General features: G+C 43.1%; 2 protein-coding genes and 1 non-coding gene across 10 annotated transcripts in view; 1 reads left to right on the top strand and 2 right to left on the bottom strand.

The window, feature by feature from the left end:
• The window catches only part of LOC105026500 (C-myc promoter-binding protein), a 58845-nt gene extending 45306 nt beyond the window's left edge, over window positions 1–13539 (bottom strand). For 4 of the 8 annotated variants that reach the window (XM_029125199.2, XM_029125201.2, XM_029125203.2 and 1 more), the window contains exon 1: window positions 13315–13539. The gene's annotated coding sequence lies outside the window, so the exon portion shown is untranslated. Of the gene's footprint in view, window positions 1–12762; window positions 13079–13314 lie in introns of those variants that run through there. The other 4 variants (XM_029125202.2, XM_029125204.2, XM_034297098.1 and 1 more) reach the window with 2 other exon arrangements.
• A 524-nt stretch (window positions 13540–14063) lies between these two features.
• trnaq-cug lies at window positions 14064–14135 on the bottom strand. The gene has a single exon. It is a non-coding gene; the product is annotated as a tRNA-Gln (tRNA).
• Window positions 14136–14270: 135 nt separating this feature from the next.
• LOC105026501 (ras-related protein Rab-11A) lies at window positions 14271–21240 on the top strand. Its single transcript, XM_013137080.4, has 5 exons — window positions 14271–14434; window positions 15183–15378; window positions 16411–16604; window positions 17052–17132; window positions 17379–21240. The coding sequence occupies exons 1-5, from the start codon at window positions 14395–14397 to the stop codon at window positions 17513–17515; spliced, it is 648 nt and encodes a 215-aa protein (XP_012992534.3). The 5' UTR covers window positions 14271–14394; the 3' UTR covers window positions 17516–21240.
• Window positions 21241–21553: the final 313 nt, after the last annotated feature.

Genomic DNA, 21553 nt, shown 5'->3' with positions numbered 1-21553 from the left:
GAGCAGCTCTGTGACAATGATACATACACATATACATATACAGTTAGGTCCGGAAATAACTGGACACTGACAAAAGTTTTGTTATTTTGGTAAATAACCTTGTGTCCGTGTCCAAATATTCAAGTTACAGTTTAGTAATGAATATGGCCTTAAAGTGCAGTCTCACAGCTTCAATTTGAGGGTATTCACATCCAAATGGGAGGAAGGGTTTAGGAGTTACAGCTCTTAAATATGTAGCCCCCTCTTTTTCAAGGGACAAAAAGGAATTGGACATTTGACTCAAAAGCTGTTTCATGGACAGGTGTGGTCTATTCCCTTGTTACTTCATCAATTAAACAGGTAAAAGGTCCAGAGTTGATTCCAGGTGTGACGTTCGTTTTTGGAAGCTGTTGCTGTGAACCCACAACCTACTGTCAAAGGAGCTCCCAACGCTAGTGAAACAGGCCATCCTTAGGCTGCAAAAAATAAAATCCATCAGAAAGATAGCTGGAACATTAGGAGTGGCCAAATCAACAGTTTGGTACATTCTGAGAAAAAAATAACACGTGGTGAGCTCTGCAACACAAAAAGGCCTGGACGTCCAGGGAAGACAACAGTGGTGGATGATCGTACACTGTAAAATAAAGTGCTGGAAAAATATCATTCAAAAACCAGATATGTTGTAAAACTACACAGCGTAAAATTACATTATTAATCTGTAGAAATACAGAAATGTACCTTACTTCAAATAAAGTATATTGATGTAATTTCACAGCACGAAACAATTTTCTCCCCCAAATTCTCCCTTTTGTTACTGTCATTAATTGCTTTTAAAAATATGTGTTCTTCAAGTTTAATGCATTTATACATCAGCTATTTCTATTTTGATGACTCAAACCTTACCAACCTCTACCAGAAGCTATGTTTGCAGATATATGCAAGAGTCAGAACTCCCAAGCAATTCATATAGATCAGCAAATCACACGAAATAGGATCATCTTCTTTTCTATGGTTGGCACACAAACACGATCATAATCCCAAAAAAACATTCCAAAGGGTAACACTGTACAAAAAGAACAAGATGGCAAAGGAAAAACAAAGCTCTGTCACCTTCATATCAATTACAACAAATATAAACATTAACAAAATGAACTGCCACAAAGCATGCTGGGATATCAATAATAAAACAGAAATACTCCGTATTTATACAGGTTTTTTTTGTAAATTGCGGATCAAAGTCATGATAACAGACTTTTCCAGTTATTTTACAGGACAAATGTTAAATTAAGGTTTTAATGTGTAATTTAAAACAGAATTTTACTGTCATTCTGAAAGAATTATATGTAAAATTTAAATTAAAATTACAGTAAAATAACAATTGTTTTTAACTGTGTAGGATCCTTTCCATGGTAAATGAAACCCCTTCACAACATCTAGCCAAGTGAAGATCACTCTCCTGGAGGTTAGCATATCATTATCCAAGCCTAACATAAAGAGAAGACTTCACAAAAGAAAATAAAGAGGGTTCACCACAAGGTGAAAAACCATTCATAAGCCTTAAGAATAGAAAGGCCAGATTAGACTTTTTAGACAACTAAAAAAGCCAGCCCAGTTCTGGAACAGCATTCTTTGGACAGATAAAACTAAGATCAACCTGTACCAGAATCATAGGAAGAAAAAAGTATGGAGAAGGCTTGGAACTGCTCATGGTCCGAAGCATACCACATCATCTGCAAAACACGTTGGAGGCAGTGTGATGACATGGGCATGCATGGCTTCCAAAGGCACTGGGTCACTAGTGTTTATTGATGATGTGACAGAAGACTGGATTAATTCTCAAGTGTATAGGAATATATAGCTGCTCAGATTCAGACAAATTCAGCAAGGTTGATTGGACGGCGCTTCACTTTACAGATGGACAATGACCCCAAAACATATTGCGAAAGCAATCCACAAGATTGTTAAGGCAAAGAAGTGGAATATTCTGCAATGGCTGAGTCAATCACCTGATCTCAACTCGATCGAGCATGCGTTTCACTTGTGACACATGAACAAACAACTGAAGACATCTGCGGTAAAGCCCTGGCAAAGCCTCACAAAGGAAAGGAAACTCAGTGTTTGGTGATGTCCATGCATTCCAGACTTCAAGCAGTCATTGCCTGCAAAGGATTCTCGACAAAATATTAAAAATGAACATTTTATTTATGATTGTGTCCTAACTGTATACATACATATATATACGTATATACATAGATATTCATATATCACGTGAAAGTATAAATGTTCTCAACGTTTTGACTGGTACTTTGTATATACGTATATACATATATACACTCTATAGGACAGAGACTTGGCCTAATCCTCTGCTCCCTTCCTACCCACCTCTCTCTTGGTTCCGCCACCCCACACCGACCCTGCCTCCCCACAGCACAGCGAGAGGCCACCACGTATTACAGCACACAGAGGGAGCGGTCTGAGAGGGTGCGGACTATGGCGTTGCCATTAGCCCCCTTCCACATAGTCTGTGATGGTGTCAACCCATGCTGAGGCTGTGTTTCTGCACCTATGTCCGTCCGCCTTGGAGTTCATTCACCAGGCACTGTTCGAGCCCAATTATCTCACCAGAGTGGACGCTCGTGTCAGGGGGACTAAATGAAAAACTGCGCCAACGCTGCTCTTTGCAGTGATCACAGACTTTCAGAGCCAGTTGACTGGACCCCAGCGCTCCACCAATCCGTTTCTCACCTGGCTATGGCACACAGGCTCCTCAGGCCATCAGAGTTAGGACAATAAGACCATCAGACGATCACACCTAGTACCATCAGTTAGGACAATAAGACCATCAGACGATCACACCTAGTACCATCAGTTAGGACAATAAGACCATCAGACGATCACACCTAGTACCATCAGTTAGGACAATAAGACCATCAGAGGATCACACCTAGTACCATCAGTTAGGACAATAAGACCATCAGACGATCACACCTAGTACCATCAGTTAGGACAATAAGACCATCAGAGGATCACACCTAGTACCATCAGTTAGGACAATAAGACCATCAGAGGATCACACCTAGTACCATCAGTTAGGACAATAAGACCATCAGAGGATCACACCTAGTACCATCAGTTAGGACAATAAGATCATCAGAGGATCACACCTAGTACCATCAGTTAGGACAATAAGACCATCAGAGGATCACACCTAGTACCATCAGTTAGGACAATAAGACCATCAGAGGATCACACCTAGTACCATCAGTTAGGACAATAAGACCATCAGAGGATCACACCTAGTACCATCAGTTAGGACAATAAGACCATCAGAGGATCACACCTAGTACCATCAGAGATAGGACTATAAGATCGTCAGCCCTGTTGTCCTTCATTTCAAATTTCATCCAAATAAAATTTAGTCCATAACCCAGTGCCTTTCAACACTTGAACCCAGGCCTAGCCTAACGGATGTAATGGGAAGTACCCGACCCACCAAAAAAATTCTCACTAAGATAAAACTGCTGACACCCATAAATCATGGCTTAACAGACAGCAGTGCATGCAGGTCCCCCAGAAACAACACATATACATACTGGCTATATTAATGGCTGCATTGGCACTGGTGATCAATGTGAACGAGTACTAAAGTTATTAACACACTAGGACCTGTACATACGTGAAATGGAATCTACTGGCTGCCAAGCCAATGTGTCTGTAAATCACTTTTTGCTAATGTGAAAATGCCTGTTTTTTTTGTTTTTTTTACTTATTCATGTATATATTAGTGGTCAAAAAACTGACTAATCTCCACAGGCTCTAATCTCAGCTACCCGACCATCTGACCCTTTAACCACAGCCGAACAGGAAGGAGTGGGTTCAACATGGCGTCCGGAGACTCAACATCAACCTCCATGTGACCCAACACAGCCAAGGGGCCATTAAAGACAGCACATTAGCTGGCTGGAACAACGCCCTCCAGCTGGCTGAGGCTCCAGGCCAACGGGAAGACAGAACTAATGGAAGGCCAGAAACAGTGCTCTCTCTAGGGACACTCAGGGCTCTGAACATCCCCTGATGAAACCTTAACCCTCCAGCTGGCTGAGGCTCCAGGCCAGGGGGAGTGAGAGCTAATGGAAGCCCAGGAACAAAGCTCTCTCTCTGGCCACTCTGAACTGCCCTTCCTGCAGGAGCAGATAGCTGAGAACCATGACCCTCCAGCCGAAGGATGGGCCAAGACTCAGCTGGCACTTCATTGTGTTTATATTGCGCTACTTTTGATCAGAGTTCTCATCAAAGGTAGTGCAAAAGGGGAACGTGGTTCCGATTGGGACGTCCCAGTGGAGACAGAGGGATGGGAGGATGAAGAGGGACGGGAGGATGAAGAGGAACAAGGAATGGAGAATATAAACAACCGACCAGTAGGATGTATTACATAGACAAACATCTGCTGCCCTCCATTCCTCTACCTCATCTCTCTCTCCCTCTTTCCCTCATCCTTCCTTCTCTCTACCTCCCTTTCCATAACATTTTCCATCACCCTCTCTCTAACTCTCTCCCTATCTCAACTTCCCTGTCTCGACCTGCCACTCTCTCCCATTCTCTCAACCCATCTCTACAGGCGTTCAGACCTTTCTTCTTTCACTCCCACTCTCTTAGGCCAGCCAGGACATCATATTTGTAAGGGGGAGATAGTGAGAAAAAAACCTGTGGGAAATGATGGTTTATTTTCTATGTCAGGAGGCGAACTGCGTGCCATGCATTCTAGTGCAGGACTCGTGATGGAGGACAGACTGAGTCAACCTGAGCAGAATTCTAAGAAGTCTACTCTCTGATGAGGCTGGCTGTGGTGTGTGTGTGTGTGTGTGTGTGTGTGTGACCGAGTGGCCATGTTAACATTCAGGACATGCCTGCGCATGCTATAATTAATACAAGTCAGTTCCCTGCCACCCCACTGAGCTCTGTGTCCTATAAACTCCCCAAATGCTAATGAGTTGACAAATATACTTGTCCTAAATACAGCACATCACACACTTCGAGAGGTGGGACAGAATTAAGCTTTTCCTGCGGTCAGACAGTTGTTTCGGTCATGTGTGATGAGCAAAGGACTGGAGGGACAGCCTTCTGAGATGCTACAGAGCCATTAGTTAGCCTCTACCTGCAGGTGTTCTAGAGGTTCTTTAAGGACATAAAGGTACCGTGATTTACACTCTACACACAGAAGAGTTTGGCCCAAGCCTTTACAGGCACTGTGGAGTTTCTATTAGCCCTGGTTACACTTGTAGTTTTTAATAGCTCAGGGGTGGAGCTGTCTGGCCAGGCAGGTGGTGAAGGCCGAAAGAGAGAAAGGTGGAGTAGTGGTCATTATTGAGTAGTGGTCATTATTGAGTAGTGGTCATTATGGAGTAGTGGTCCTTATGACGTACTGGTCATAATGGAGTAGTGGTCCTTATGACATAGTGGTCATTATGGAGTAGTGGTCGTAATGATGTCGTGGTCATCAGGAAGTAGTGGTCATTGTGGAGTAGTGGTCCTTATGATGTAGTGGTTAATATGATGTAGTGGTCCTTATGGAGTAGTGGTCATTATGACGTAGTGGTCCTTATGGTGTAGTAGTCAATACGATGTAGTGGTCCTTATGATGTAGTGGTCCTCAGGAAGTAGTGGTCATTGTGGAGTAGTGGTCATTATGACGTAGTGGTCCATATGACGTAGTGGTCCTTATGATGTAGTGGTCCTCAGGAAGTAGTGGTCATTGTGGAGTAGTGGTCATTATGACGTAGTGGTCCTTATGATGTAGTGGTTAATATGATGTAGTGGTCATTATGACGTAGTGGTCCTTATGATGTAGTGGTCCTCAGGAAGTAGTGGTCATTGTGGAGTAGTGGTCATTATGACGTAGTGGTCCATATGACGTAGTGGTCCTTATGATGTAGTGGTCCTCAGGAAGTAGTGGTCATTGTGGAGTAGTGGTCATTATGACATAGTGGTCCTTATGATGTAGTGGTTAATTTGATGTAGTGGTCATTATGACGTAGTGGTCCTTATGATGTAGTGGTCCTCAGGAAGTAGTGGTCATTGTGGAGTAGTGGTCCTTATGATGTAGTGGTTAATATGGAGTAGTGGTCATTATGACGTAGTGGTCCATATGATGTAGTGGTCATTATGGAGTAGTGGTCATTATGACGTAGTGGTCCATATGATGTAGTGGTCATTATGGAGTAGTGGTCAGGGGTCCTGGATGACACAGCTGTTAGGTAGTCTGTTGTTGGACTGCTGCCCTGTGTAGCCTAGACAAACAAGAGCTTTTTTGTTTCAAGACGGGGAACCGCCTACCCACAATGGTGTATGTACATAGGCTACTTTATCAGCGTGTCCGTTTGATGAAGTTCTTCACTTGTGTAAGACATCAAAATGGTGTCTCCCAGTTCACCTCCGAACATTAAAAAAATCTAAAGATTCATGTCTTAATGGTAATGTTGATTTGATTTTAAGATAGATACTTTCATGAATAATTTAGAAGGGAGGATTGATATTTGACAGCAAGAGCAGCAATTCATGATTCATTAATGTTAATACATCATTGTGTGTGTGTGTGCGTGCGTGTGTGTGTCCATGTGCTCGTCAGATGTTGAGGTAAAGTCTGACTCGTTGTCTTACCACTCTCAGCAGGGTCAAAGTCTGCAAAAAACCCAAGAATTTTGTTGTTACAGAAAATTCATGAGAGGCCTTGGATGTTTTTAACTGCCTGCAGAGCAACTGGAGAAGTTTAGGGCAAAATGTCCCCCGCTGTGTGTGTGTGTGTGCTTGAGAGTGTGTGTTGGTTAGGTCGTACTGAACTCATGGGGACCAAATGTCCCAACGAGTATAGTAAAACCCGAAATAATTGTCCTCACTGGGTCCTTTTGCCGGTCCCCGTGAGGCAAAAGTCAATTTCCAGCTCAGGGTTTAGGTTTAGGGTCAAACTTACAATTTATTTTATAGTTAGAATTGGGGTTTCTTTAAGGTCCAGGTGTTGTTGGTTAAGTTTAGGGTTAAGTTTAGGCATTACATCTAGGTAAAGTTTAGGCATACATGTTACTTTATTGAGGTTAAGGTTAGGGTTAGGTTTAGGGTTAGATTAGGTTTAGGTTAAGATTAGGGCAAGGGAGCATGCAATTTCTATTTTCTGGTCCCCATGAGGGTAGCTGTACAAACTTGTGTGCGTGTGTGAGAGTGTCTGTGTGTGTGTGCATCTGAAAAAGGTCTCTCAGTCCATTGTCATTAGTTCAGACTTCGAAGTAGAGTCCTTTAAGCTTGTGCATGCACTAATGATGCCAACAAATACCTGCCCAATATGAGACAGCTGTGAAGCCAAATGCCTAAATACACATACCCTAAAATGGGGGGGGGGGGGGTTACGTAGAACACGTGCTGTCATTTCTAAACGGTTAATCTGATAAGGATGGAAATACCCTCACGTTAGAGCTGGTAGTCTGCACATTAATAACGCAGTAGGCACTGCATCATTTCAGATCCAAAGTGCTGAAATTCAGAGCCAAAACAAAACACATGAATTGTGTTAACTTTCAAAATACCCCCGGAGATTTTACTGCATGCGTACATGACCCGACCACATCGGACGTTCCTCCCGCAGAGATAAAATAAGTCAACGCAATATATTCCCCTACAGCAGAAACAGATTTCTGGGAGTAAAAATTGTATTTTGCAGGCCACAGTGTTGGAATAGACTTAAATAAAGGCAATAACAGCGCGCTCCTTTCTGCATGAACAGATTAGCATTTAAAAGAGAATCTGAACTGTTAAAGCGGACCTACGTCTAATGGATAAAGATCCAGAATAAGGCCAGAGGAAATCCTGTAGCCATAAAGTAGACCGGTACACTATCTACACTGGGGCTTCAGTTGGCACGGACCAAACTAAAGCTGTGCTTCAGATAGCCTGTCTCACTTGCCGTACGTGCCAAATGGCGCCCTATTCACTACAGAGCACACTGCTGCTGACCACAAAGCAACGGGCCGTGATCGGAAACGGCATGCTATTTAGGGAACAGGTGCCTCTTGCGGCGCAAGCGTGGTGTTTTGTTTTTAAACACGACTGCCTCAAGTTGCATTTTGACACCTCATCTGTGTTTGGGTCTTTGAGCCTTGTCTAAACACTAGTTCCTGTGCACAGGGCAAGTTCTTTATGGCAGGTAATGATGCAGGCCTGGGAGGTCTGTCTCCACGAACGTTAATCCCCTAAACTTTTGTTGCCTCGTATACCAACTGTGTGGGGGGTGGGGTGGGGGGGGTGGAGAGGGACAGAGGGACAGGGAGAGCGTGATCGGTGCTGCCAGATATGAAGGATTCCCAAAAAATCGACTTATACATATAGGGTTGGGTTCGGGCGTTTTCTTTCTGTAGTCTGCGGATCATTGGGGGGTTTATAGTCAATGAAACAACGTTTTGGCGGATTAGGTACAGTGCTGTGCTTTCGGTGACACCGGCGGGTAAATTGCTTTTCGTTACCCAGCAGCAATGTCAATTAATAACAGTTTCGCACACCAATGCCAAAATGTAGGTCGTTTTAGCAGTTAGCAGAAAACACTAGCACGAAGTAAATAAAGTAGAGCAATTAACACCATGAAATGGCACATTGAGAAGTTGTTACAACTGATGACCCATCCATAGGATCGTCTCCTGGCGTGTTACGGATCGGGAACGCTCAATGAATCCCGATTCTTATTCGTTTAGAGAAATAATAGGTTTCAGTCTACCACAGCATTTTTTGCCTGTAGTCTGGACTCACGGGCCAAAAAAGGGCTGACCCTTCACACTCACAGCATGTCTCTGTCCAGTCTGAGGTAACGGCCCTGCTAGGAGACATTTATCTGGCGGCAGTTCTAATGACAAACTACTCTCCAGATGTGGCTGTTCCATCCAGCTACAGGCTACTAACTCAGGGAAAGCAACACGTCCCCTCTGCCCTTCCCTCCATCATAACCGATGGTACGCAACCCAAAGGACACTACAGAGTGCACTACTTTGGACCAGGGTCTATTGTACGCCACACAGGGGAAAGGGCGCAAACTGAGATGTAGACGTCATCATGCCATTCGCACATTTTTGAGAGAGCCTTTGGATTCAACAAATCCATTTTTATTTCTGGTGTATTTTTTTCTCAGTGTGACCCGTTTTCAGCTGCAGGCAGCTCTTTGCTTTGGACACGCCGGTAGGTGCTTTGATTTCGTGACTCTTCAGAAGATGAGGACAGTCAGTTGATCTCACATTAATATGCCCTGACCGTATCGACGTTCTGTATGTTAGAGACATTAAAGGAGACAGCGCAGAAGAGGACTGATTAACCTTCCGTTTGCTTTTCCATCTTTTTTTCTTTTTGCTATCCATTGTCACAGTTTCAGACACTTCTGGACTTAATTACTTTTCTGTTTCCGTGGAACTCTAAGATTCCTTCAGTCTTGTGATCCATAGCTGAGGACATGACCAAAAACCTTCCTTCAGCAGTAGTTCATTAAGAAATCTCTTTTCACAGAACAAAATGTTATAAATCAATACCAAGAGACTATGTTGAAAACAAGACAAACACAGGAGGGATGCATGGGTAAATGTTTTTCTCCAAAATAAAACAGAACCTCATCGAAATGATTAGACAAGGCCCAGCAATCCAATACATTTGGAGAGGAAGGTAGCCCCGCGCTTACAGCAACTGACCCAAAGCTTGCAGCAACTGACCAGTAACATACTTCTTGCCTTTCACACACGTCAGACAATGGATACTGGGATGGAAATTACACACCTTAGCATCCCGGCTTGATTTAACCGACAATGCAGTGTTACACTATTGGCAGTAATACCGGCCAATGACAGCATCCGCCTGTTATGTGAATACCAAACCCCCTACTTAAAGGCTGTCCTGGGCTTAGTGCAGTTACATCAACCCTGTGAGACCACAGCCCACCCAACACACTGCCAACCAGCCAGCCCACCCACTAATATCCAGGAGTTATCCTGTCCTTCGTAGCCCCCAGTGCCTCACAAAATACTCACACAATTGGTGTTTCTGTTTTGTACTCCCTGGGTCAATATAATCCCATGAAATTGCCATGTCTTTGTTTTGTTTAGAAATCTAACGTAATCCATCCAAGGGAATTTCAAGTGCCCTACTGGGGGGGCTAGGCTAGGCGATGTGGCACAAAACAGCACGTCCCATTATATTAATAATGTAAATAATGTTTTCTTTTTTCAGTGTTCCAATCCAGTGTTTCTCATATTCCACTGCTTTGACTTCCAATTACATACTTTTCTTACAACAGAAAAACCAAATAGTCCATTAGCACCTTTTCATAGATACAATCTACCAATGTTTTATGTTATCCTGTAAATACCATGTAATTCAATTCAGCAAGCGACTTGTTTGGTTAGTAGTCTTTCTGTCTACTAAATCATGAATATTAAATTTTGTCTCCCAGCACCAACTCCCTTTATATTGTGGCTTTGCTAAAAAGACCAACACAATTCTCAAATAAATAAAATCTCAAAGCCTATGTTCTGCCTTCACTTTTCAGATCAGGTAAATTCTTGTTTCTTAATTGGTTTCCATGTTTGAAGTCTGGTTCTCCAGCAGCATTTCCTGTGCCTGGACACTGCAAGGGCACATCCATCACCGTGCTCTGAGGACCATCCGTGCCAGGCTGCTCCGACGGCACTCAATGACAGTGGACTACTGGGCCACTCCTGGAGAATGTCCCAAAATGGCTCCCTAACTCCTGTGTAGTTCCCTACTTACAGTGTCCACTGGGCTCTGGTCCAAAGCCATGCACTAGATAAGTGCACTATATATGGAGCATTTGGGGCACACTCCCTGGTCTTTGTGCTGGCTGAGTCAGGCATTACACTGGGGGACACCGAGGGAGAGGCATGCTGCAGGTTACTGGCACTACTCAAACTGGCGTCGTCAATCAGCTACGACAGAGAGACAGACAGACAGATAGACAGACACAAGGGTAAAGAGGACAGACAGCCTGGGTATGTCTACAGCCCAGGTGAGGTCATTCTGAAGCGTACCTGGTTTATGTGTCAAGAAAAGGATCCATAGCACACATGCAATCTGTGTCAGCGTAAAAATGTAATTAAAGGGTAAAATCAAGGGACCGAATGTATTATCATGTAAAGCCTGTTGAAAGTACAGGACGGGGGGGGGGGGGCGTTTCTTGCTCAAATCTGTGTTCATCAAGTAGCTGTGACAACGCCTGCAGTGAGCACAAGCAGGGCAGTGTTGCCAGGTTCAGCTACAATTTCTCGCACCACCCTTAATCTGCCCATAAAAGAATCACAGAAATCTTTCAGGAATACAGCAGACCTGGCAACACTGGAAGAGGAGCACTGAAGGAAACAAAGTGCTTTGATTCATAAGTAAGAAAGTATAATAATCTGATTGTGAAATGTGCTTTTCAGAAAGGTAAACAAATTTATAGACTGAAGGATTTGTTCTAGACAGGTATGCCCAAACCATCTATTCCCTGATTTGGCAATCTGGAGTGATGTCATAGTTTTAAGAGAATAATGAAATGTGATAGTATGTAATTGTAATCTCCAGTTTCCAGAATAAATAGCTATGATACATCACTACATGACATTCTAACTTTACAGACAGACTACTTAGAACTGAAATGAAAAACGTTATTGTACCCACTAATGGAACACAGCCACTGACTAAATGAAAAAGGTTTTAACAATGCTAATTTAGGGTTGGGTTCTGATGCAGGACTGGTGTTAATTCTTGACAGACTGCTGTATGTGTTCCTGCTTGTGTGTGACAGAGTTTTCCTTGCATGGTTGAAAACAGATTTTCCTCTTTAACATTCCAATCCAGGGACACCCTCCATCTAGTCAGGAATGTGAATAGACATGGCATGAAAGGCTGCATATATTTTTTTTCTCTCTCTAACAATTCTATTTTAAATATTTTTAAGATATAATGGGGCAATTCAAGTGCTATGGACGTTAAACGGATTAAAAATCGCAACTTTGATACCTCACAGGATGATTGGTAGGCTATCATTGGGGGGATAGTATGCGCCAAAATAACTGACTTGAAAATATTGACAAGTTGGAGAATAAAAAGCGCATAGCTTATGGGTTATGGGTATTTGATGAATTTGAAAAGCGTTTTAAGGGTACAGACAGTAGAAAAACTTTGCGTGTTTGTGAATCCTGGGTAAAAACATGGATAGCTAGTCATTTTGAAGGACATGCTTGACGGAACACAAACAACTATCATTTGAAATTCTTAGCAAAAAGCAAAAAATACCACTATGGATTCTTCAGAGCCATTGCGGAAGTCTGAAATAGATATTAAAATGCCATTGGTCTCAAAATCTATTTCTAGGGCGCAGTGAAATCTGTTTATTTCTTGTCTGATTCTTGCTTTTTACAGGTTTCAATAAAATAAGGTTTCGGTGTATTATGGTCTTTAGAATATTTAATTTTTTAAGAATTACCTGTTGTTACGAAGGCTACTACGCCAGATACTATATTTACCAATATAGTTATTTAAGTATTTTATGAATCCAAAATATTTAAATAGTCAAATTAGTTGCAATGCAATCTATCAGACTTTCCCCGACATGAAATACTCTTTCACAGGCTAAATGGCAACTATAAATGAATTACCCAGAGTGATAGTTTCGATAGTTTAAAATTGTCCTCTGACTGAAAATTGTATTTAGCTTTAAGATCTGAACAAGATCTGAATATTTTACATTTCAAATCAATTAATACTTACGTCCGCATAAGGTTATGGTCGGTCACTGACCGCTTGCCTTTACGACATAGTGCAGGGCGCCGCGCCAGAGGACATGAGGTGCCCGCGCCTCAGTCACAGGTGGGGTTCTAAAAACGGGTCCCATACGTTGTTCCCAGACCACAGTACACGCACATGGAATATGACGCTATGTTCATTATGCCAACGATTTTCCACTACCCTGACAGCAACCTGTGGCATATGACATGCACACACAAGCAATAGCTAAAAGAAGCTGAGTTGCTACTAAATCAATGACATGGCAGATCTAAAGCCACGGACGTCGGTTCCAGTATACTGTACGCTCCACTCCGGCTGGTACCGACTGTCTGGACAGTCATTCTGTCAATTCACTTCAGTAATTATCCTCAAATTCTATGACAACCCGTGTTGTCCCACTGACAAACTGATATGACATATAATAATAAAACACCGCTCGCTCTTGCAACCCACAAAGCGTTTCTGGTATTCATAGCAAGCTAAGCCTTATATAAAATCCCCACAAAATAACGGTTAAATTAGAATAATACTTACTCCTCTTGCAAACGCGAAATGGTCCTGGTACAACTTCGGCAGGTGTATTCAAAAACCCACTGGCATTATCAAACTGTCAATATTTTGTATGGTCGTTTATATCTTTAAATAGACTACAGTATGATGTATATCCCAGCTCACTTCATATAGTTCCGACTCGACTCAGTCTTCCGCCATTTTGGTTGTGATGGGGAATCCACCGCTCACCGCGTTTTTCATGCACAGGGCTTTAGCCAGTGTCAGGTCACCACATGCAATTGAATTCGGCAGCAACAAAATAATGAATTAAACCATTGTGTTATTGCAACAACGGATGAAAAAACAATAATTAAACCAATAATTAACCATTGACCAACGAATTCTTAAATAATTTAATTGCTAAAAGACCTAGCCTATTTGCAAACCTACAGAAAATAAATGTATTAAAATGCATGTAGTACAGTGTATAACTATACATTATTGTGCAGTGTTCATTATGTTATTCTTACTAAGACTCCTAGAAGAATAATGTAAAGTGAATACCCACCGGGTGCATCAATTGAGCAGTTGCCTTATCGATACTATTCTGCCACCTAGTGGCAAACGTCATTGTTGAAAATCTTTTTTGTGATATCATCACTCGTGCGTTTCTATCACAATTAATCATACAAAATAAATTATAACAAACCCCACGACAGAAAATGCATTCTCTGCATAAATGCGGAGTATCTGAATAAGTGCACGTTGCCTAAATAGAAAGGAAAAAAATTAGGTTCTACCGAGATTTGAACTCGGATCGCAGGATTCAGAGTCCTGAGTGCTAACCATTACACCATAGAACCCACTGGAATCATTACGGGAGCAATATATATTTAAAGCATCTTTTCCGAGGTTGCTATCATTTGGTTTGCTATCTTTAGCCCCCCTCCCCTTCGCAAGTAGTTAGCAAACGTCACAACAAAATCCCGGAAGTCAGTCTGAAAACAGACCCGGTCGAGTTAGCGAGCTGCAAGCTACCTGAGGGTTCAAAAACCGACGTGTTAGATCATCGCATTTTTAGCAATTAACCCAAGATAAATAATAATATTTATCTTTTAAAGAATGGGAACCAGAGATGATGAGTATGATTACCTGTTTAAAGGTAAGATTATCGCTAATATTGGATTGGCAATCGCTAACAAAGCTAGCTAACGTTGTCAGGCTAGCTAACGGGGTAGCTGAAATATCAGTCATGATAACGTTAGGCTTGTATCGGTATTGAATAGCTCTGTGTTTACGTACCTTTTTTTCAAACAAAAAAGATAGAGCTTGTTATGAATTAGCTAACTGAAATTGTGAAGCAGTTGGATTACAAGGTTAATTACAAATGCCCAGTCTGTAGGTAAGGGGTGTCCAGCTTTATGTCTGGCAACGACGTAAGTTAGCTACTGTAGTGGTACAGCTGTTTAAAAACAAAGCTGAGTTTTATGAAGTTGGGTGTTTCCCCGCGATATCTACCTTGTTAGATTGCAATTTTAATTAACAAGCTGTTTTTTAAGTTACATGTAATGGCTGTCAAGTGATGTGTGTGATGTCGATATTCAGTGCCTAGCTATATGATTTCCTTATTGGTTTTGGCTCTGTATGCGCATTACATTTTAGTTAAATTGCTTCTCGATAGGTAATTCTTGTCCTGCAGAGTTGTGTTTATCGGTTTTATTGAAGTCATATATTAACTATTTGCTACACGACAACTGGCACTGCTCATGTTTGGCTGTATCACAGCTAAAGTGAATTATTGCGGTGCCATTGGTGGTGAGAACTGTTACGTGAAATCAAGTGGATGCCGCGTCCATATCCCATTGTAACGGCTACAAACACTGACTGTGTCCATATGCTCTGGTTTTCAGTCGTTCTCATAGGAGACTCAGGCGTGGGCAAGAGTAACCTGCTGTCTCGTTTCACCCGAAATGAGTTTAACCTGGAGAGCAAAAGCACAATCGGGGTGGAGTTCGCCACCCGCAGTATCCAGGTGGACGGGAAGACCGTGAAGGCTCAGATCTGGGATACAGCAGGACAGGAGCGCTACCGGGCTATCACCTCAGCGTGAGTATGGAGGAGGACCCTCTGTTTTTAACAGTGCTCAGGTTTTCTGTTTTATCCATCAGTGGTCACAGTTAGGATGGAGGGAGGGGAAGCTGGTTCCAGGTCTGTGTGAAGGACCCCTGTGCAGTTCGATTAATAACCAATGGTTGTTGTGTCATGTCATTTAGCTCTTTGTTAACTGACATGGATATTCTCTATCTTTAAGCTCTGATATAGAATATACATGTTATCGTTTAATGTAAATTCCATCATTGGTACTTGTAATGCTGACTTGCGTCGCATTAATGTGATTCTGGTCTGTCATGCTCTCACTGACCAAGTTGACAACACATTCGTAGACATTTACATAGAATCATAAGCATCCATGAGCCCACATCTCCGGACAGTCTTACAACATATTTCCTGTCCCATGTAAAATGTAACTAAAGCACCTATGTCCTGCTTTAATCCCACTGAGATTCATTGTGACAGTATTGTATGCCACTGTGCTCCGGTCTGTCTGTCTGTCCTCATTAATTATGTATAGTGCTGCTGTATGGAGCAGGGAGGATATTGCACTGTCAGTATGAGCACAAATAGTCTATATGTACCAAACAGCAGAAGTGATCGTAAATCAACGCTGGTTAGATACAGCCGGTGTGTATCGACTGTATCTGTCTCAGAGTACGAGACTGGACTTGTCTTCTAGGTTATAATTTATATACCGGAATTAACGTCACTGTTATTCTTGACTGGCACAAAAAGTGTATTCTCTCAGCACAGCATCGATCCTACAGAATTAATCTGTAGTCAGTGGTCCTCTACACAGAATTTAGAAGTTGACTTTTTTGTGAAGTGTTTTGATGACACCAAGCTGCCTCTTGCCACAACGACAGGACATACGCTTCCGCTTCTCTGCGATGGCCATCCAAAAATCCCGATAACACGTTGGGTGGAGTTTCTCGTTCCCACTAGGGCGGCGCTACGCTACAGCGCTCTGCGATAGCCATGATGAGGAGGACCCTGTCCCCTAATGGTGATGTCGTCACACAGGTACTACAGAGGAGCGGTGGGGGCTCTGCTGGTGTACGACATCGCCAAGCACCTGACGTATGAGAACGTGGAGCGCTGGCTGAAGGAGCTCCGGGACCACGCCGACAGCAACATCGTCATTATGCTGGTGGGCAACAAGAGCGACCTGCGCCACCTCAGGGCCGTGCCAACCGACGAGGCACGGGCATTCGCAGGTCAGTGCTGTTACATTAAGCGATTGCCCCACCGCCACAACCGCCCCCGAAGAATACCCAAGATCGGCTGTTTCTGTAGGGTGTGTTTGAAGGTCCCTTGGTTGCGTATTGAAATGAGAGCCATGGTCCCCGAAGAGCTAGGAAAGGAGGTGAACGCTGGTCCGTCAGGCTGCCCAGACGCTAGCGGCTTGTGCTGTGTTTATGTAACAATACAAAAGGCTTCACGTTACTCACCAAGTATATTTAGCTAGCTAGTTAGCTTAGTTAGCGCTTATGAGGCAATATCAACGATGAAAAGGCATCATGTTACATAGAAGTTCTAGTGCTAAGGGACATAGAGTTTACCGTCTTGAACTCTCTGTATATATTTCTCTCCTCCTTTAATAATTTCAGATTTTTTAGCAGTCCTTTAATTTCTTCCATGAATTGTTATTTTTCTCCCCTCAGAGAAAAATGGATTGTCTTTCCTTGAAACGTCAGCTTTGGATTCTACCAACGTTGAGACTGCTTTCCAGAGCATTCTGACAGGTTTGTGTCTGTGAGCCTGCATTTCGCTGTGTGTCTGTGTTCCCGCATTTCGCTATGTGCCTGTCTGTGTGCTTATGCATGTCTGTGCATGTCCTTGTCCAGCGGATGTATCCTGTGTAAGCCAACCCCTGCTGATTTGATCTGGTGTGTTGGCAAGACAGACTGGATGTGATCAAGTATTTCAATTCCTCTCTTGTCCGACCCCCCCCCCCCCCCCCCCCCCCCCCTTTATCTTTCCCCTGTCAGAAATTTACCGTATCGTCTCGCAGAAGCAGATGTCAGAGCGCCAGGAGAGCGACATGTCTCCTAGCAACAACGTGGTGAACATCCAGGTGCAGCCCACTGAAAACAAACCAAAGATGCAGTGCTGTCAGAACATCTAGCCCCGCCCACGTTACACCCCCCCCCCCTCCCCGACCCACTTCGGGGTGGGGGGGGGGGTTAATACCAATTTGACTGTTCACGTTGAAGCTCCTCCTTGATGGGTGCATGCATTTCAGCTCGCCCCAGGTGGGTGGATGTTTCGTCGAAGGCAACAGTCTTGGTTGTGCAGATTTGACCCACCTGGAACCCAGAGTGAGGTTAAATAAACACACCCACTTTCCCTCGTAGTCTTGTAGTCCCCCCTCCCGTCTCCCCCTCCCTTACTGGTCGGGATTCAGGAAGTGTAGTCAACGTCTTGAGTAGGATGTTCTCTAGCTGAGCCTTTTCAGCCAATGGCAGGAAGGCATTTCTCTCACTTAGATTTAATACTGTTAATGCGCTGACATGACTAACATTCTCCACAGTAATGTCTTAATATATGAATGTTATTTCTTTTCTTCGTCCTTTCCTTTCATTTAAGACATCTAGCGTGTATCCTTTTGATTTTTACTTGTCTTTTTTATTCACATTTATTTTTCAGAATATTTAATCATATTTACCACTAATGTGTATGCGTTTAAAGCACACTGAGAATGTTCTCTGTTTCTGTCTATGATCTCCTCCCAACATTCTAGCTCGCTCTCTCTCTCCCTCTCTATTTAAAGCAATGCAATGTTTCAGAATGGTAGGTTTCAAATGTGGAAGTATCAAGAATAGTATACTAGATAGTGTGTGTGTGTGTGTGTGTGTGTGTGTGTGTGTGCCTCCTTAGGGGTAGGTAGTCTCGGACAGTTCACCTGATTGCTGCAAAGCGCAAAGTTCTAGGATAGGATCTGTGCGCTAGTGGCTCCAACCATACAAACGACAGGGCAACAAAACTCCTCAGCAATTTAGAGAAAGTCCAGCTTCATAAAACGCTTAAACAGTGTCCCACACGGCTCCCAGTTACATCTATAGTGTATTGTATGCTTGGGGGCTTTTGGTCAAATGTGGTGCCCTATGTAGGAAATAGAGGTGTCACTTTGTTCACAGTCTGCGTTGCGGCAGGTCAGTTTCGTGTTATGACGATGGGTGGCACTGACGTCGTACTTGTTTTCGACGTGGTTCCCAAGGTGATGGCATGTTGTCCGAAATCTCGGGAAAGAATGCAGGACGCTACCGTTGGATGGACAGCGACTGAGTGAATGTGACGGGTTGTCCGTGAACTCTGTTGGATGAATTAGGACTGATTTAATGACTTCGTAGTTGAAGTCTGGGTTGGGCTCAGTTCCTGTCTGTTCAGAAAGAAACTAAATTGCAATTCCACGTTTCCTCATTTGTGTAATTAGAATTGAACCCTGCTCTCAGTTAAATTTAGATTTGTGCTTCCTAGTTGCGGGTTAACCGTACTGTCGTCTAATGATACTCTGGAGTCTTAAGACAAGCTTTTTTTGTCTCACTAACCAACAAAAGTTTTACATATTTTTTCTTTTAAGTAGCCTTACGGCTTCAATCCTGAATATGCATATGCGCCTTTAGCGTTAAATTGATGCCTCTGCGTATGTTAACGCTTTTGACATTTCAAACTGAAAGTAACGTAACGGTGACAGAATTCCGGGACCGTTCAACATCAGTCAAGGTGAAAATGTACCTGTGTATTACTGGGGTTATGCAGGGTTGTGTTCATTTTCAAATCAAATCTAATCGGTTTGCATTCGTGTCAAACTTTCGGTTTGGTTAAATCGATCCATTGACGGCGTTGCGTTACTAAAAGGCTATCTGCCCATCGCACTCTCAGTGCCTCTAGCTATGACCCCAGACTACAATCCTAATGTAAACATGAAATATACAGTACCTACGTAAGGGCCAACTAGCCCCCATATGCCCACTACGCCCCACCATTTTACCCCACATGCTCTACCACATACCGTTCCTGCCAGCTGACGCCACTGCTAGTCGAGGACAAAACGGGGCTAGCTGGCTCTCGGTAACATCGGACCGACCTGGGTCTAATACGTAAAACTGCTTGAGAATTGCTTGATGTCATTAGGCCCAAAAAGTCGTCAGCAATTATAAAATAACAAAAAAATTAGTTTGCCAAGCTAAATTGTATGCTCACATTTATGTCAATATTTTACAAAGTATGTTTGGCTGACCCGGTTCTGGTTCCCTCGCGTTGTCCAATGTTGTCCAGAATCACGTTGAAGCCTGTATTCACCAAGCGGCCTCTTTATTCTACACATTGCATGGCTTTCTACGTCATGAATCTCGCCCCAGCGACAGTTATTATTGATATTATTATGCCTTACGTATATAGCTGGGTCATTATTAGCGTTATATGTAAAAAAAAAAATCTGTTCGGCTACTGTCTGCATGTTCAGTGTATTACCCCTACATGTATATAATATTCTACAGCTATGAGGCAAACCACCCGCTGGGCTGGGTTTCCCTCAACTCTCGGGTTGCTCGTTCAATCTCCGCTGAACGTGAGAACATTGCCTTTTAATTGGGGCGCTGTCTACGGGTGTGGTCGCAGCCACCAGCTGGGGGACAGTGATGTCAGTTGAGTGTAACCCTAGGCCCGATCGCCATGCACCAGACCGTTCACACACTGACGCTGTCAGCCAGATGACGTGCTTAACAAGTCCCCACACTGGGCCACGTATGGAGTGACGTTACTGACACCAGAAACCCAATAAAGACTAGGTTTCTGAATTCAAATGTTCACGGCAGCACTAATCTCCCTCCATAGCTTTCGCACTTGGTTCCACTGATCTGTCGCTGAACCATCACGCTGGACGTGTCCGTGAATCACACTGCTGATGGTGCAGCGTCATTCTGGTTGAACCATGCTGAGTGATGCGTTCAGTGCGGAAAACAACGGTTGAACGTAAATGACACGAAATCTGTCGGGATTCCAGGTTAATTATTACAGCGTGCGTTCTGTTGAACTCTGATCTAGGCCGTATCTGTATTTGTGTGTTGTGGATATTATTATGACAGGAAATCTAGAGCTTCGGTCCACTGTCACAATGTGTTCACGTGTGTCTGTGTATGTGTATGTGTGTGTGTGTGTGTGTGTGTGTGTGTGTGTGTCTGTGTCTGTGTCTGTGTTTGTGTGTGTGTGTGTGTGTGTGTGTGTGTGTGTGTGTGTGTGTGTGTGTGTGCGTGCGTGATAAGGAATGTGTGACTCTGTCTGACGGTATCAATGGCGTTCTCTAACAGACGGTATTGTCATGCTGTGTCTCACAACCTGGGCTCCATCTTAAGTAGTGAACTAGATAGTAAATAGGATGCCATCAAAAGAGGTTCAGAAGATGGGCCGGTCTGCAGGGGCCGGTCTGCAGGGGCCGGTCTGCAGGGGCCGGTCTGCAGGGGCCGGCCCGCGGGTATGTAGGAAGTGATTGTTTTTGTCTTTGTTTTTTAAAAAACGATTTTAAGTCGTCTCACATATACCTCTATCGTTTTACTTTTGATATGTTATGAACTCTTTTTTTGGCTCATGATTTTTTTTTTCTCTTTGTTTTTAATTAAATGCTGTCACTGATTGTAATTTCATTGTAAAACGTGTGAAACTATGCCATTTCAATGATTTTGGAGTATTACGTGTGGGTGGTTGTTTAGGACTGGGGAGGAGGGGTGTGGAGTTGGGTGGAGTTGAATCAGATAGGTTTATGTTTTGTACAGATTGATAAATTGTACAATTTTGTTTATATCTTAAGTTATCAATTCATCTTAATAAAGCGCACCAGTTATAAACCTTTCACCCATCTAAGTTCTCCATTTGCATACAAATGTAGCTGAAGATGTTTGTTGTGTAATTAGTGTTTTTGCAGTACAAGTCAAAGCTGTTAAAGCGATGGAATTAAGATGTAAGGATTTCCATTTGGGAAGACAAATGTGAAACATTCCACAAATACCAGATGTTATCTTTTCGTTCTCGTTATATAATCTCTGGCGGACCACAATTCCTGAAGAGGAATATGTGAGCACCAGGGTCGGAGTAAATTCTTCAGCATTCCTGATTCAAAAGTGTCATTTAAAATTGCAATTTCTGAACAGCCTTGATTTGAAGTGGA

The sequence above is a fragment of the Esox lucius genome, chromosome 2 (genome assembly GCF_011004845.1).
Source record: "Esox lucius isolate fEsoLuc1 chromosome 2, fEsoLuc1.pri, whole genome shotgun sequence".
Lineage (NCBI taxonomy): Eukaryota > Metazoa > Chordata > Actinopteri > Esociformes > Esocidae > Esox > Esox lucius.
This window is presented reverse-complemented; position numbering and strand designations above follow the sequence as displayed.